At 38.0% G+C, this 17,504-nt stretch overlaps 2 protein-coding genes across 2 annotated transcripts; both read right to left on the reverse strand.

The window, feature by feature from the left end:
* Positions 1 to 392: 392 nt before the first annotated feature.
* LOC113782926 (ABC transporter B family member 20) lies at positions 393 to 10,965 on the reverse strand. Its single transcript, XM_027328902.1, has 11 exons — positions 10,241 to 10,965; positions 7,605 to 7,659; positions 7,346 to 7,521; positions 7,004 to 7,204; positions 5,334 to 5,593; positions 4,939 to 5,249; positions 4,603 to 4,823; positions 4,142 to 4,482; positions 3,169 to 3,956; positions 2,811 to 3,052; positions 393 to 2,211 (listed from the first exon to the last, which is right to left on the reverse strand). Exons 1-11 carry the CDS (start codon positions 10,613 to 10,615, stop codon positions 982 to 984), a joined length of 4,200 nt encoding a protein of 1,399 aa, XP_027184703.1. The 5' UTR covers positions 10,616 to 10,965; the 3' UTR covers positions 393 to 981.
* A 3,627-nt stretch (positions 10,966 to 14,592) lies between these two features.
* On the reverse strand, positions 14,593 to 17,240 carry LOC113783409 (60S ribosomal protein L23a-like). The gene is made up of 4 exons (XM_027329536.1): positions 17,161 to 17,240; positions 16,981 to 17,022; positions 15,172 to 15,535; positions 14,593 to 14,880 (listed from the first exon to the last, which is right to left on the reverse strand). Exons 2-4 carry the CDS (start codon positions 16,991 to 16,993, stop codon positions 14,796 to 14,798), a joined length of 462 nt encoding a protein of 153 aa, XP_027185337.1. The 5' UTR covers positions 16,994 to 17,022; positions 17,161 to 17,240; the 3' UTR covers positions 14,593 to 14,795.
* Between the last annotated feature and the right edge of the window lie 264 nt (positions 17,241 to 17,504).

The following is a 17,504-nucleotide window of genomic DNA, read 5'->3' on the forward strand; positions in this document are numbered from 1 at the left end:
CGAACAGGGCAAGTTCACCGCAAGGTGCTTGTGCTAAATATAACTTTTGGCAACAATTGCAATCAGCATATCATCAGGAACTCATCAGAGCATCGGATCAGGATTAGGGGTCTCTACAATGGCAGTGACAATTGTACTTCACAAGTATATATACCAGCAAAACAAATGTGAGCGCACCTGACTTTTGGACATAAATTTTGGTTGTGCGTCTCCATTTATTGTTGCTGTATAAATTTTCATTATGCTAATTTATATATTGTACCGTACTGGTAATTGTAGAGGCCCTTGATCCATTGGATTATGTAAGAGTAATTTGTCACCTAAGAACAATGCCGTTACATACAAGATAGCAACAGTAGAGCAGAGAGCACTTGGCTGATCGATCAAGGAAATGAGTAATAACGCAAGCTAAACGGATCAACTGAAATTTTCTATTCTCTTTATGTACAGAAGAAGGTTACATCTGACATCTATATATTTTACCTTCTATAATTAAGCTACAGGAAGAAAATTTTACAGCAGAAGTTGTCAATTATGGGGGAGAGGAGCTGGAAGCGAAAGAAAAGAAACTCACCACACAAACACACAAGGTAAAAAAAATGATTTAACTGCCTGAACAAAGACTACAACTACCTCATTCCACTCTGTTGCAAGTAACAAATGAAATTTGTCGTGGAGACTAGCACAATTCCAAGTGACTACTGCCTCCCAAAGAATATGTAATCTAATCCTCGAAGCCTACCTTCACAGACTTGCCAAAAGCTACAAACTGTCCTCCCCAACCATACATCCCTAAAATGCATCACCAATCACCATAATCATGTCAACATGGCACCGTTTGACAGAAATCATAGGTACCATTTGATTGTCTTAGTCCAGAAAGCCACCAACCAATAGGCCCAGAAATTTCAAAATTGAGCTGACCCAATGAGGGCAATGCAGCAAAGTACACATGTTTTGATTAACCTGTATGGACACCATCTAAACAAGTCTATGCTGGCGCACGCCCTTCCCAAAGTGAGGCTGCATCAAGCGCACGTACAAACCATTTTTAGCCATTAACGAATCATGCGTACCTTCCTCAACTATTCTCCCTCCATTCAGTACAACAATGTTGTCAACATGCCTCATCATGGCAGCTCGGTGAGCAATCAAGATAGTTGTTTTATTTCCCATGATCAGAGTATCAAGAGCCTCCTGCACCACTCGGCTAGACTCAGATTCAATGGCTGAGCTTGCTTCATCCAATAACAATATTGGAGCATTCTTTAATACGACCCGAGCAATTGCAATTCTTTGTTTTTGCCCTGGGGTCAGATCTACACCTCTCATTCCAACATGGGTGTCATAACCATGAGGCAAGCTACTAATGAAATGATGTGCATTGGCTATTCTTGCTGCCTCTTTCATCTCAGCTTCACTCGCGTTGTGCCTTGCATATATTATGTTCTCTCTTATTGTAGTTGAGAAGATAATAGGCTCCTGTTGGACAAGACCCAAGTGGTTCCTCAACCATCTCAAATTATATGATTTCAAATCTCTGCCATCCAACAGTACCTGTCCAGCAACCGGATCATAGAACCTTTGTATCAAGGATATAATAGTGCTCTTACCAGACCCTGAAACCCCCACCACTGCCACAGTTTGTCCTCCATTGACTTTGAGACTGAAATTGCTCAGAACTAACACTTCTGGTCGAGATGGGTAAGAAAAATCGACATTTTTCAGCTCAATGCTTCCATAAACATTGGGAGGTTTCATTGCTGAGTTATCATCAGGATCAATCTTAGGAACTCGATCAATGATTTCAAATACTGAGGCAAGGGATTTCCTTCTTTTCAAAATATAGGGAGCCAAGCCAAAAGGCTCAACAAGAGCAAAAGTTGCAAAGGAGAAAACCATGTACTCCTTCAGTGCTGTGCCCAGAGTCATGTAGTGATTCTTGATAGAAAGGGCAGTGTACCATAGGAGGACAGCATTGCAAGCAAAAAGAAGAAACTGTGAAAAGCCAAATGCACATCCAATTGCCATTCCCTGGAAGAAGCTTTTTGTAAAAATCTTTCGCAGTTGCAACCGATAGAGCTCCATCACCTTGTTACCAGCACAGAATGCTACAACAGTGTAAATATTTCTAACCGCATCCTCGAGAACCAATGATGCCTTTCTATGCATCTCCTGAATACCCTTTGAAAATCCAGCAAGCCACAATTTCTGCACATTTTGAGACAGGTATCAATCTAATTCTCTGTTATGTGGTCAAGAAAACCTGTTAGATCATAAAATTAACAGCAACATTCCAGCTAAGGGTCAAACAATCACAGGAAATGAACATGTAAGTACACCAAAGGGTAAAGAAATGTTAATTGAAATATGTACCATTAAAGATGAAAACACAAAACAGGACATTATTCATGTTTGTGAGAAGAAAATCTGCCTGCAGTTTCTAGACTGGACCTCATAGAGCATAAAGAGTTTCACCATCCCAATTCACACTCAGCAGCAAAAATAAGCCCACAAACATACAGAGAGGACATTCATGTACAACCAAAGTCAGCCTATTGTAAGGAAACTTTTAGACACTATATACAGCAGCTTACATGCAATTAGTGGAAACTGAATGAACATAATATGATCAAATTTGCATTACAAGGTATTATGCATGGATTAATCTTTCACAGCCTGAATAAACAAAACATCGTTTGGTACAACATTCTGTTAAGGACCCTCAACATCATATATACTTCAAAGGACACTATTTCCAGAAATGGCAAATGGAGGACTAATTAATGAGTTTTAATTAGATGTAAAACCTGAGCGACTGCAGAAACCATGAGGACGGGTAGAGTAGCTAAAGCCACAAGTGCCAACCGCCACTGCAATAGCAACCCAATGAGAACAGCCACAATAACGGCTGCACTGTCCTGTATGAATATGGACAGTCTATTGCTAAAAGCAGCTCTTACAAATGTAGCGTCATTTGCCAACCGCATTGATAAATTATCAGCACTGTTCTCCTCTTCATCAAACCATCCAACTTCATTGCGAAGCATCGCTGACAAAGAAAAGAATATTTAAGATCAAGCGCAATGTCATTACAGATGCAAACAATAAACATACAACAAAGGAGAAATATGAAATGCACACCAAGTTAGTGTACTTATAATATACCTGAAAACATCATTCTCCGGACACGTTCGGTCATCTTCTCCCCCATTATGCCAAAGTAGAAGTGCTGCAAAAAATTGGCAACGACAGTCACAAAGCCCATGCAGGCAATGACTATGCACCATTTGTCCACTTCTTGACGCAAGTGGTGTTTTTCATCCCGATAGTATGCTGTTACTATTAGAGCAATAACATAAGCGAGAAGAGGATTGAATGAGCCAAAAATGGCAGCACCCGTGCTCCCTAAAACAGCATAAAGCCACTCTGCCAGGCTAAGCTCCACAAGCCTCCAAAATGAAGGCGCTTCTCGATGTCGTGAATCCCTTGATTCTTTTCTTTTAATAGGAATATCACCAAATTCGCTGTGAGGACGACTAAAAGTCTGTGAGTGAGAGCGTTCGTTTTTTGGATCAGATGTCAATAATGGGGAGACAGGGGATTCAGGATCCGAGGAGTTCAATGTTTGTCGATGTGCTGACTGAACTTCAATCTTGGGCAGCTCTGGAAGTCTCATTTCAAAACTATCTTGCCTTTTTATTGATGGTTCTTTATCCATCACATCCACTGGTACACCATTTTCAGCCACTTGCTCTGGAGGGGGACTACAAACCCGGGGAGACTCTTGTGAACTCAACGTAACATCTGCAGTGCGGAATGCATGGAGACCAGCCCTCTGAAGAGAAGGTGATTTCATCATTTTAGGAGATGATGGTTCTTGAAAGCCATGACCTGCCGAAGAATCCTTTTCAATTTGGAAAGTACCAGTCTCCTTATAATTCCTCATTGGCATCCTGGTCCAGCATAGTGAAGTCACTAACTTAAAATAATTGAAGTATTGCAGATTATTTTCTAAATAACACTCTGGACCCAATTTATGGACCTCAGCAGCAATAAGAATAAGCCAGAGAGATTGTATTCCATTGCTTTAAACAAATAGAAGGTGTCAAAAAAGGATTAGTTCACTTTACAACCATACCTCCGTGGGAGCTTTGCAGCTTCTTCACATCTAAGAAGCTCAGCATATAGCCCATCCAGGTTTATTAACTCATCATGTGTACCCATTTCAACTAATTGGCCTTCTTCCATCACAGCAATATAATCAGCATTCTTGATCAAGCTAAGCCGTCTAGCGATTATTATTGTTGATCTACCCAACATGAGGAGATCAAGAGCCTCCTGAACAGATTTTTCAGCCTCAAAATCAAGTCCACCAGTGACTTCATCAAGAAGAAGAATAGAAGGATTTGAAAGCACTGCCCGAGCAATAGAAAGCTTTATTTTTTGTTCTTCTGTCAATGCCAGACCAGCCCTGCCTACCTGCAATGAGCGATGAATTTGCCAAAACAATGAAAAGATCAAATGGGACAATTTAGTGGTGAAGACATTATCCACAAATGGATAGCATCATTTTTTCAAATTCTTGACACAAGACTTTACCTGAGTCTCATAGCCTCGTTCCAATGAGCTGATAAATGTATGTGCATGTGCTATTTTAGCAGCTTCTTCAATCTGATCTGGAGAAGCATCCCGCCCATAAGCAATGTTCTCGTTGATACTCAAGCTTAACAAAGCAGGTTCCTGTGTGACTAAACCAATTTGGCTTCTCAGCCACTCCAGCTTCAGATTTTTTATGTTTTCACCATCCAAAAGAACTTCTCCTGCAAAAAAGAATCAAGCGGGAGGAAAATGACATATGATCAATTAAGACTCTAAGCCCAAAAATAATAATAATAATAATAATACTAAGTATTAGACCGGAAGATGTTACAATACCTAATGTAGGATCATAAAACCGTTCCATAAGAGGTATGATACTGCTTTTTCCGGAACCATTCCTACCAACAAGTGCCACGGCCTTTTTAGCAGGTACTGTAAGGTAAAAACCACTTAAGATTGGAATTTCAGGACGGGAAAGATAACTAAAATATACGTTCCGAAACTCAATGTTTCCTTGTACAGAAGCAAGTGTGGTTCCATCATGATTGGCAGTGGAGGATGACCGGCTTATCATCTCATAAAGCCTATAAGCAGCAATTCTCCCTTGCTCAAAAGAGTAGAAGTTCGTTGCAGCCTGATTCAAGCCACTACCAAAAACAATTGTGTCAAAACAAAAAAGAGTGAAAGGGGAAAACCAAGTGAAAAACTAACACAGAAATAGATAAGCTTACAGGCCACTCAAAATGACCGCAAAAAGAGCTGTAATTATTTGACCACCATGAGCTTTTCCACGAGAAACTAGGAACCTTCCCACCCATAGTTGCAAGGCACAAGAACAAATTGCAAGCCCATATGTGAAACCTAGTCCAAGTCCTTGCACAAGACTTATCAATATACCATATCTTAGTGTTGCTTGCAATGAAGTCGCATAAGAGTATTTAGCCAATGTTTCGTTTGTGAACGCATACAAAGTTCGAATATAAGAGACCGCCTGTAGCATATCCCAATCAAAAAATAAATTATTACATTTAACAATCAAGAATAGATGATTGACAACTAAAAAGGAAAATACCACTGGATAGCAAAATGGTACCACTATCTTCTGAGCAAATAAACACTATGCAAACCATGAAAATATGCACAACTACATAAAGCCATAATGCACTCTTCTTTAACAAGAAGCTTACATCCACCACACGTAAGTATTCCGCATTGACATTATTTTAAGAAAACAATTACGGTTCCCATGTCGTGAAGTAGATATTCCATGTAATATACATACAAGAAAAGATTCAGGTGGCTCCAACAGGTGACAAAACATGCAAAAGGATCCTAAACTAAATGAATTAACTCAGTGACTGCCCCTCTCAGGACTTGGATGAGTCATTTATCTTGAACCACAGGATTTAGTCAAATCCTAAGTTGGATAATTTTAGAAAAGAATGATTAGAATATGTGCAGGCTGTGTATTTGCTAATTAAGTAAGAATAAACCTATCATACTTAATTCACAGAAAAAATAGAAGAATACAAGTTATTGAAGTATAATGTTCTGCTTCCTCTGGCACGTGAGAACACTTCAACCTCATGCTAGCAAAAATGAGGTCCAGACTTAAGTGAAAAATCCAGAGTACTCAGACACCCTTCAACGTATTATAAGTGTCAAACTCCTGTATACCAACAAACATGTTATTGGACAGTGAAGAAGCTTACGCAGAAAAGGAGGTAGCTAAGTTTCCATGATGAATCTCTCTCTGTGTGTGTGGAAAAATCAGATAAGAGTGTATTGATACACATTCACGAGGGATGGACGAATGGGCAAAACATTCTAGTTTCCAAATAGATGCAAAACATCTTAATTTGCAGAAACTACTGGCCACCATGTGGAAAGGGGGAAATTTATCATTTGAAAAAAAGAAGAAAAAGTAGAAGTGAAATCTGAACATATAAGTCATTGCTTCACATAGAAGAGTCCAGAATAATAAAAATGCTGTCATGAAAATTAAAGAATGTACAAAATGGTCAATCTTGACAAGATTCAATCTACCGAATCAGAAACAGCTAAGCAAAATCTCCTAATTATGCAAATAGAAACCATGTCAAGCATCACGTTAAGTACCTTTTTCTGCTCATGGTCCTTTTTGCCTATTTTCATCATTACTTACTTTATCCTTACTGCTTCCTTTCAATTTTCATTTTCAGAATGAGGGGAAATTTTCCAAAATAAAACCATAGGGAACTATCTATGGCTTCTAAGACTTGATCTTTTTCATTCCACAATGGACCACATTTACTTATTGTATTCTCCCCAAAACCAAATCAACTCTATATATGCCAACAGATACTAGTATTCCAATTACAGATCACTGAAAACTAGAGATTAACAGTAAAAAAAGGCATACTTGTTCAGCAATACTTGCTGCTTCGGCATATGCATCTTGGATGTTCTCTGCAAGTCTATGAAGAAAAATATTTGATATACCTCCTGCTGCGACAATGAAGGGGCCAGTACCCAATGTAATGAGAGCAATCTGCCAACAGTTGGCAAACCCAATCGCGAGACCACTGAAGAAGGTAGCCATGTTATGAATATAGTTTCCAACCTGTCATATCATAGCCCAGGGGAAAGCATTTAACTGCTATTTGGAGAAATTCATGCATTTAACTCAATGCTCATGCAGAAATTCATAAAGGAAAGCATTTAACTGCTATTTGGAAAAATGAAAACATAATGTCAAACATACCTTTTCACTTAGAGCAGACTGAATAAGCAGCACATCACTCAATACTTGGCTCACAATATCCCCATTGTTGCCATAGGTATCAAAAAAACTCATATCTTGGTTGAGTAATACTTGCACATATTTGGACCTAATTACAGCAGTTTGCCTTTCTCCAGTAAGAATCCAACATGATACCTCTATCATAGGAAACAACTTTTCATTACTTAGTGGCTGGGAGAAATAATTTTTGATATTAGTATAACACAAACAGTAGGCTTACCAATCCAACCAGCAACAAAAACTCCCACAGCAATATAAACAATTGTTAAAGCAAGCTGCAAAGTCAAAAAAATGCAGTTAATAGGGAAAGACCATGGACTTTGTATATACATATGTATGTCAACGCCTGATGCCAATAATTTGATTGTGACACTAAAGAAATATAATGACTTTAAAAGGCTTATGCAAAGAAAAATTAACAGAGTATGACAAGCAACGTTTTTCAGAATAATACTGCAGCAGAAAAGCATACCATAGAGATGCACTATTCAACAATAGGCTGTACAGGATAAGCTTGCGCAACAATACCAAAATTCAGAGACCATGCACTTTGGAAATTCTTCAAAATCTGAACTTCAATCTATTTTCTCAGAGAACTCTCAATGAAATCATTGGGAGAATACAAATCAATAAATACACGATGCCTAGCACCAATTCAAGGTTAATAATAAGAAGCTATTGAATAACTAATTTGATGATGGACTTCAAAACTTACTTCACTATTATAACTACAAAGAAGTGGATAAACTTATAGGAATAGATGCAAACTAGGGAGAGCTTAACAAGCAGAAATATGCACTTCCTCATGATGGTTTTCAGCCAAAAGCTAAACTCAAAGGACCCTGTCAGCCTGCCATAGGAGGGTGAAACTGATCTTGGGTTTTCTTACAAAATCTCTACGTAATCAGTTCTATCCTCACAATGCCACCCTACAATACTCTTTCCTTGTCTGCTTTACAATTTCATTGTAACACGTATTCCTCTTCCGCTCTTCCCTCATAACCTGATCCCTAACTAGACAACAGAGAATCTGAAGAACAAAATAATAGACCAAGAATAGACTCAACAATTACAGCTGTGTGGACACCAGTTAATTACAGATGTAGAGCCATTATAAGAGCGTCACCATGCACTATATATGAATTTGTAAATACGTAATTTATATCTACAGTCTTAATTCAATAAAACCAAAAAGAAGAGAAATTAGAGAGAGATATTGTGAACGAGATTCTTTGATGATGATAATATTCCAAAAGCAGTAAAACTAGCTACCAGAAATTAATTCAATGAAAACATCATAATCTCAACCTAAAGAAAGATATGCATATGCCGAATGGAGAATGAAGACAGAGCCATCAAACTAAGATACCATGAAACTATACAGCTTTTTTGTGAGAAACCAGGCAGTAACAAGGTGACAGTATGCAATACTGGTGTAAAATATCAAGTAAGTCAAGGTAGGACCAAAAGATTGGCATGAAAGCTAGAATTATAATCTCAAATATGAGCAAAGAAGATCAATGGCTTCTTCACAAAGTTTTGATAAACACAAAAAATGCATCACTTCAAAGGTATAAACAGACATATTTATGAAGGCATGCACGCTATACAGTATCTAGTGGAGTCTAAAATTGTTGCCAGATAGTTGAATAGTGCCAATTTGTTGGGACAATGTCAGACAAATCATAGAACTGATTCAGACAGCCTCTTAAGGTCCCATGGTTTTATTACAAAATCTAAAGCATATTGATGTCCTCATCACTTTTAAGTAAACATAAGGCAACCCGGTATTAAGTGTCCCAAAAAAAAAAAAACTCAGTGATCCTTGATCTGGTATCTAGGTTTAAACCCCTTAGAAGACTGAGTGAAAAAACTTCCCTCCCGCAGTCTGTCATCCCTACATGATGGGTCAGTTGACGCAAAACTGTTGGGTAACCTGAAGAAAAAGTTCAAAAGTAGGGAAAGAAATTCTGGCTTCATTTCTTTCAAAAGGGGAAGAAAAGCAATTATAGGACAAAAGGGCCTACAGATGAAATGAAACCTTCTCACAAATACATTATTGCAAAGTTTTGAAAGAGCAGATTAACTCTTTGGTAATATTTCATCAAATTGAGATTCCCAATTTCAGTAACTCATTTGGTTCTTTTTTGGGTCGACAAAGAGCAAAATACACCAACAAGAAGATGGTTTCTAAGAGGGAGATGCTAACAGATACATCAACAAAATTGCAAAACTGATCATTATGTCCCTGATACTCAAATTCTAAGCTCATGTTGGCCACCAAATCAACCAACTGCAGAAATTTCTCCAAGAATAGTCACTCAAAATATACTTAATTCATATGAGCGATCTTAAGGTTTCCAGCCACATTGTTGCATTCTTAATAAAATCAAGTTATGCTGCTAACTACTTAGATACTTGAACCACTCAATCTTTCAGCTCAGAAGACATTAATATTGCACATGTATCTGTAATCTTCTCAAGTTCCAGGCAGTAAACCTTTGACTGAATAGTTCTCCAGCCTGCTCGGATACAATGCATCCAACATTTGTTATGGTTCATGGGTAGCCTCCTAGACCTTGACTTCAAAAGAACCAATAGCCGTTTCCACAAAAATTGCCAAAAAAACTAATCAACTTTCAAAAAAACCATTATATCCGTACTCTGATAAGCATGCATTTAAAAGCAAGTAGAACCAAGTACACTTAACTCCCCAGAATATTGACAGCCACGAGTCCCTAACAAGCGGCCTAAACAGCTAGCAAATACCATAAAATCGCCATTCCCCGGACAATAGAACAGTAATATCACTAGAAATGCTAGCAGAAAACCCACATTCCAGCAGTAGAAACTGACCTCAGTGAACTTATGAAACAACGCATCAGCTGGCTCCGAGCCATGCCGTAGTAACTGAATAATCTTGGCGAAGTAATGCAAGTAAACCACCAGAGCAGTGCCATGGGCAGCTGCCGCAAGTGATCCGAAGAACATAAGAACCCAATCGAGCCGGTCAGCACAAGCAAACAGCCGTGAGAACGGCACAGCAGCGGGCGGAGGCTCGATCTCTTCAGCCTCGGCGTCGATCTCTTCCTCGACCTCGACCGGCCCAGCATCGCCACTATTCTCCAAGTACGGGGACGGCGACTCAGGCGGCTCGGAAACCTCCGAGACCGGCGTCAGAGGCTGTATATGGGGTGGAGACCACCCAAACAACCCCCTTGATATCATCATCTTGAAAAAATCTAGCTCTTTGAACTCTCGGTATGCACTACACAAAAAGCCACTAGACTAGATAAAAACCCTACACAGCATGGCCGAACTCCAAGTTCTAGGGTTTATTCTCCGGAGAAAATGAAATATCCGAACATCAATCAGATCAGGATAATCTGAGCGAAATTAGGGATGAGTTAAGTTCAAAAAGGTTCGATGATCTTTGGTGGTGGGATTAATTTTTGAATAGTGCAAAAAAGGAAGAGAATAAATGAGGCGTTTGTGAGGTGGACTGAGTTACAAATGAGTTGAGTTGGGTTGACTCAGTCAAAGAAGGCGGAGAGAGAGAATTGGCACTTTGGCTTGGCTTGGCTTGGGAGAGAGCGGAGAGTTGACTCCGCAACAAAAGGTTCCGCTTCTTGTATGTTGTTTTCATGTAAAACGGCTACTACTATTAGAATATTCTTCTACTCCTAATGAAAAGTAAAAGGAAAATAATTTTTTTAAAAGAAAAAAAAAAAAAGAAGTCGACCGGTGGGGAACAAACGACGACGTCTCCACGAAGACAGAGGTCGTCGTCGGAGTTCTAAAAGGGATGAAATGGAGGAGGAGGTGGTGGAGGTGGAGGTGGAGGATTGTCTGGCTTTTTTCCCATATTTGCCTGGGGAAAAGCGTGAGATTAAGGGGATACAGCTAGCCGGGTGAAATTTTCTCAGGGGCTTTCTCGTAATTTAAGAGGGATCATGTGGGCAGCTGTTGGTATGTTATAGGTAGCTGTAGGTAGGAGGGAAATGGACTAATGGGATGGATTATGGAGGTGAGAGTGTGAGGGATGAAGAAATTTTTTGTGTTTCTTTTTATTTTATTTTTGTTTTGACAAAAAACTTTTATTAAAAAAAAATCATAGGAAAAAAAAAAGAAAGAGAGAGAGAGAGGGAATAGTTGTTGTTGAGTTATTTGTCTGGGGATAATCCAGGTGTGGCAGGACTTTGGAGGGGACATCATTGAGAAAATGCATTTGTTAGATTAGACTGCCAGAGCATTTTCCCTGTTCCAAGTTCCAACTCGGTTCTTGGTCTAACATGCCCTATTTTGGCTTTTGCCATTTCTCTATGTGGCTGATGGGATCAAGCGAAGTTTCAGCAGAATCAAGGATGGATTGGCCGGGAGGAATTCGCCAGTGCCATCGTATTTGACTATTCTCTTCTAGTATGGTTTACTTGCATGAATAAATACAGACAGTCAAAGATAATATATGAATAATCTCTCAATTTTGTAAGTACAGCAGATTTTCTTTAATCGAAAAGAACCCATCTATTATCGGCCAAGTCTGTTTTTTCCAGTGCAATGTTTGGCTCTCTTATAAAGGGTGCATTTTCTTTGTTTATTAGTGAAAGTAATTTTCAATGTGGATTGCGGGTGTGTTTGATAAAATTGAAATATGAAAATTAAAGTCAGAAATCTAAAATCTGAAATCTAAATTCAATTAAATTATTATATTGTTAAGTATTAAATTTAATACATTTGAGTGCATATCACATTCAGTGATAAGTGAATAAGTTATCACTTAATTTTAAGAGCAAATTTTGCCTAGGTAATTCAGTACAACTTAATTAATTCAGATGTTTAATTTTTGATTATCAAACAGTCTGAATATGTTAAAATCTCAATCTATTTAGTTTTAAGTGCTGAATTGAATTATCAAACAGGACTAAACCTATTTACAGGTCATTCTTGTTTCCACTTATTACTACTACTATTTGGCAATAGAAAGGTAGAGATAGTTACTTTTTGTGTAATTGACATTTATGATTAACTAGTACATACATTTTCTTGTTTCTTGTTTCTTGTTTTGTCATCTCACTTACACTCTATCTTTCTACCATTCAATCAAGTCATCCCCCACTATTTATTCAATCCATCCCTCACCCACTGTTTAGAGGTTGAATATGCACTAATAATAATTGGTGTCTATTCAAATATCCTTTGTACTATTTTTTTTAATTTAAAAATGTATGTACTGGTTAATCATTTAAAAATATCTTAACGTGAAGTCAATCTCCATTAATTTTGTTGATTAAGTTTGAGCTAATGCATGCCTGTCGTTTAACAATTTACCAGGATAAGTGAAAAGCCTTAATAATAAGTGGAGTCTGTTCTCCAATCATGCCATTTACGGACTACAACAACCCTTCTCTCCGTTTAACAGTGCTGCGTTGACAATTGAAAATGGATCATCAAGTGCATCTGGGAAAGATTTTTGCGCACGAAAATAGGGTAGCAAGAGGAGCAACGACATCTGGGAAGCCTTTGGGTTCTTTTCCTTTTCGCCAAAAAAAAAAAAAAAAAAAAAAAAACTGCATATAGGCCTATTGGTCACTTTCCAACTGTAAATGTGACCGCTGGATAAAGTTCTTTTCCTAATCATTCATCGCCTAACTCATAATAATGATAATCTTCCTCGGTTCAAATAGCTATTATGTATTTGTATCCAAAAAAAAAAAAGCTATTATGTACCGTAGACAAACAAGGAAAACTATCCGGGCTAGAGCCATCGACACACATGCACCCATCAAAAAGTTTGCAATTATTCTATTGAATCATGCATAGGATATACTAGTGCTAGGAAAAGATATGAACAAACAAGCTCGAGTACCCACTTGGGAAAAAGAGAAGGCAAAGCCCACTTCCTATCGAGTACTGCTTTCTCATCCCTTACGTCTTCTTGTTATGAATAGCGAAACAGTGAAACTGACATCTGCATCTTTTTGGCTGAGCTGTAGCTATTCACACTTCAAAAGTTGAAGGAGAGGAGCCTTGCATGGGCTAAAGGGTCCGAATTATTACATCCTCGACAATACCACATGAGAAAGGAACGGCCATCACCTCCTTAAATCAATAATGATCTCCAACGCATTTTTATCTATCTTTTTCTGCTTTCCTTTTCCCTTTTTGTGTTTCCTGAACTGACTCGATATATCACTTTCGGTAGAAATGGAAGCAATCTTTAGCATATACTGCAACAAATATCTACTGAGAAGCATTTAAATTAAATTAAAAAAAAAGAGACGTGCGAGTTATTAGGAATCAGACATGTTGAATTTCTCAATGATAATAATATTTTAAATAAAACTCAAATTATTACAATTCAAAGGCCAAATATTTCCAACTCTGAAATTTAACGTGAGGATATGACAGTCAAAATAGACAGTAGTAAAAACTTCCATTACTTTATGCTATCTAGTAAACCTCTAATTACCGGAAACAATATATAAAAGACAAGCAACAAACTTGCTTCCTCCTTGCTTAGATCTTCAATATGCCCTTTTTTTTTTCTGTTCACCAAAATAAAGAAACCCAGTGATCCCCCCGAAATTTTATTGAAACTTGATTTTAGTGAATCCCACGTCTTAGGTTATCTGTAGGTAACGTCCACTGATCAGCCTAATTAACCCCACATCTTAAGCGACCCGTAGGCAACGTCCATTGATCCCCATAAAAACCAGATGTTTTAAATCGAGCAAATCTTTTACCCCTTTCTCCGACCTTCAATGTCCTCAATTGTCAACAAAAACACTACCCTACACCTCAGCTTCCATTCACTAGATCTAACAAGCCAAACCCCACCGTCCACCACGAGGGACTTTCGTCCTTCAAAACCAACTCCAGTCACCTACTTTGATCTAGAGGGATCGAGAATTCCTGCCACAAGCATTTGCGGTAAGATGCTAAGTACCAGAGAGAGAGAGAGTTCTTATCACCTTAGCATCGAACACTGATACTACAATACGTTCAACCTTATAGAATATCACGTATTGGCAAATCATACAATTGGCTTGTCTTCAAAATCGCATTAGACGACTTGCTTTCTAAAACTTCGATCTAATACTCTCCACTACGCACATAACTCAAACTCCAAGTAGTGTAACATGGCTCTCACATTTCCAGAATCATATTACCAAGAGAAATATCCACAACGTTAAATAAAAAGCCCAGAGAAGTAGGAAGAACAAACGGCAAAATTTTTCACTACACCATGAGTTTCCTCGAAATTAAACTAATGGTATCTCCAGTATAGGAAAATGCTGATTAAGATTTTCAGTTACCAAAACAGAACTACAATTCAGGAGAAAACAGCCTAGCAAATTGTCACACTTAAAAACAGTATCTTTGATCGGAACAAAACAATGACTAAATTCGTTCATATTATTCCAATCTTGTTTGCCACATCCAAAGCATCGTAGTCTGGAGTCAACCGAACATACGCTTTCTTTGTTCCATCAGGCCTGGCATCAAAACAGAAAGGTTGGTGATTTCAGATTAGAGCATCCAAAGCACAGAACCGTGGTCTACATATTTTCACTTCAATGTAATTCAAAATGGAATCCCAAGAACATTGCCAGATATAATGTCTGTGAGATAAGAAGTGAAGCATCTTTTGAAGTTTTATAAACAATATAACAACCCAAAGGGCAGACTGTGCAAGCACACCCTTTTTAAGAGAATCAATCAACTGAATTCAGCATTCTGCATAGGAACAGGCAAAATAATATGATGCCCTTCAACATAACTGTTACCTGATCAAAGCGTTCACTTTCTTGGTCTGTATGTCGTACATCTTCTTCACTGCATCTTTGATTTTCTTCTTATCAGCACGGATGTCAACTATGAAAACCAAGGTGTTGTTATCTTCAATCTTTTTCATGGCAGATTCAGTAGTCAAAGGATATTTGAGAATCTGATAATGGTCCAACTTATTCCTAGGAGGAGCACTGATGCGTGGGTACTTCGGGTTCCTGTCCTTTTTCAATGTCTTAGGACGATGGAAGGTAACTTTGGTCCGGATCTTCTTGGCTTTCTTCTTAAAAGCTGTCCCAGATTTGACAAATTTGGCAACCTTGGCTGCCTGAGCCTTTGTATCAAGCTTTTTTGTGGTGTCAGCTGTAAATTCCAAAAGATTCATTAAATCGTCAGGTGATTAAACAAAATGTAGAACTAATGTGTTTGTGGACATGTCTAGGTCAAAGAAAGCAAATTGTTCAGAAACGGAATAGGCTTGAAATTCCAATGAATGATCAAATTATAAACTCCTAAAAGTTAATCCTTCATATTCTAAATTAAGCATACTATCTCTCTCAAAAAAATCTACATGAGAACATACATATTCAGCAAGCACATATCTGAACTAAAATAGTGCTTAAACAATGCCAAGGGACAGATTTGTGGAAAGAAGATTTAAATAAAAGAGCCCCTTTAATCATGTAGAATACAGACTCTGACAGAGACTTGTTGCACATCCACAAACACGGAACAGAGAACAGAAGATTTGCAAACTCAATGTGATGGAAATGAAACGCAGAACAAACCACTTAAAATCTGCTAGACCACAATTAATAATCTGACAGAGGTGACGAACAGCATGCTCCAATTAATAGCTAAACTAGCTAATGAGTAACATAAAGACCCTGTCCATTCCAGGAATGAACTTGTGGGAATGACAGAAAACTGCTCCAGTTCCCAAAACAACCAATAATCAATTACTAAAAAAAATAGGAGAGTGGAATTATTGTTTTCTTTTCATTGATATAACTAAACTCATTTTACCTACTACCTTAGCAGCGAGGACTAGGACTCAAGTCTCCTCCTGGATGACCAGGTTACTTACTTCCCTCTGATTCAAGATCTAAAAACGACTAGTATAATAAGATAATTAGTGAATAGTTATAGCAATTAACGCGAACTCCTCCAAGGGTAGATAGTAAGGAAAAAACCCATGAACTTCTCTAGACGTGTAGATATTTAGCATCAAATCATGAACTAGACACCATTGATGCAACCACCCTTTTCATAGTTCCTCACTGTCCTAATTCGATCAGTGAAGAGTTTTGCATTCAATAAAGTGAACAGAATGATGTTCCAGCTGAAGTAGTTATGAGTACTAAAGTAGCCTGCTGTTTTGAAACAGGAAATTAGGTAGATGTCACTAGCTAGGCTTTTACTTCCATGTCATGAATAAGCTTTCTTATAAAAGATGTTGTCCCTTACAAAAATAGAAAAAGGCAACAAATTTCCACAACATCTGAAGTTCAGACCAGCCTTAACACGCTCATCCCCAAAGTTAATTACTCATGCAGTCAAGCATACAAGGCTAACACAAGAGATAAATACAATACAAGAAACACCAAATACACAACAAAATTTTAAAAAAAAAAATACTACAAATTAGTGAAAGAGAAAAAACACATTTCCAATATAGCAAATCAAAGTATAGCCACAGCTCAAGTAACGGCATTCCTATTCCGCTCGGCTAATTTCGAAAACTACAGCATATAACAGCAAGCATAATTCAACTCTGATACTGATAAAACGATAGAGAGCAAGAGTACCTTTAGGAGCCATTGCTGGAAACTGCCACACAAATCTTTTACCTAATCAAATCACCAAAATAATTGGAAATTTGTTTCAGAAAACACTTAATCCTTCTCTAGATCTATGTAAATAAAGCTTGACTACCGTTTATCGGCATGGTACAACAATTCGGAAATCCAATCGTGGTAGAAGTTTACCTGAAGGGAGGAGCCCAGTGTCGACCGGAGGAGCTGAGTGTTGGTGAAGCGGCTGATAGGGTTTTGCGAATGGCAAGTAGTTATAAGAGACTTACGTGGTGGCAAGCGACACTAGGGCTAACACGCAATGGGCTACACGATATGGAATTGACAATATGGGCTTTACCTCGGTAGTCTGCAACCCTGATCTCCAGCCCAGAGTTATTCCATCAAGACTTTTTTCACATTTTTTCTCAAAAGATAATAACTTTATTCGAGTTTGTTATTTTATTCAAATTGATTATTTGCATATGATATTAGTTGGATCCGCGAATGGAAAATTTGCTGTTCATTTGCATAAAATA

Source organism: Coffea eugenioides, chromosome 9 (genome assembly GCF_003713205.1).
Source record: "Coffea eugenioides isolate CCC68of chromosome 9, Ceug_1.0, whole genome shotgun sequence".
NCBI classification, from domain to species: Eukaryota; Viridiplantae; Streptophyta; class Magnoliopsida; order Gentianales; family Rubiaceae; genus Coffea; species Coffea eugenioides.

Coding starts and splice junctions, on each gene's coding strand:
- LOC113782926 (XM_027328902.1), bottom strand. CDS start 10,615: ATGATGATATCAAGGGGGTTGTTTGGGTGGTCTCCACCCCATATACAG. Junction 5,594..7,003: donor CAGCAAGTATTGCTGAACAA/GTATGCCTTTTT, acceptor GATATGCTACAG/GCGGTCTCTTATATTCGAAC. Junction 5,250..5,333: donor GCGGTCATTTTGAGTGGCCT/GTAAGCTTATCT, acceptor TGTTTTTGGTAG/TGGCTTGAATCAGGCTGCAA.
- LOC113783409 (XM_027329536.1), bottom strand. Junction 14,881..15,171: donor AAAGTGAACGCTTTGATCAG/GTAACAGTTATG, acceptor TTTTGATGCCAG/GCCTGATGGAACAAAGAAAG.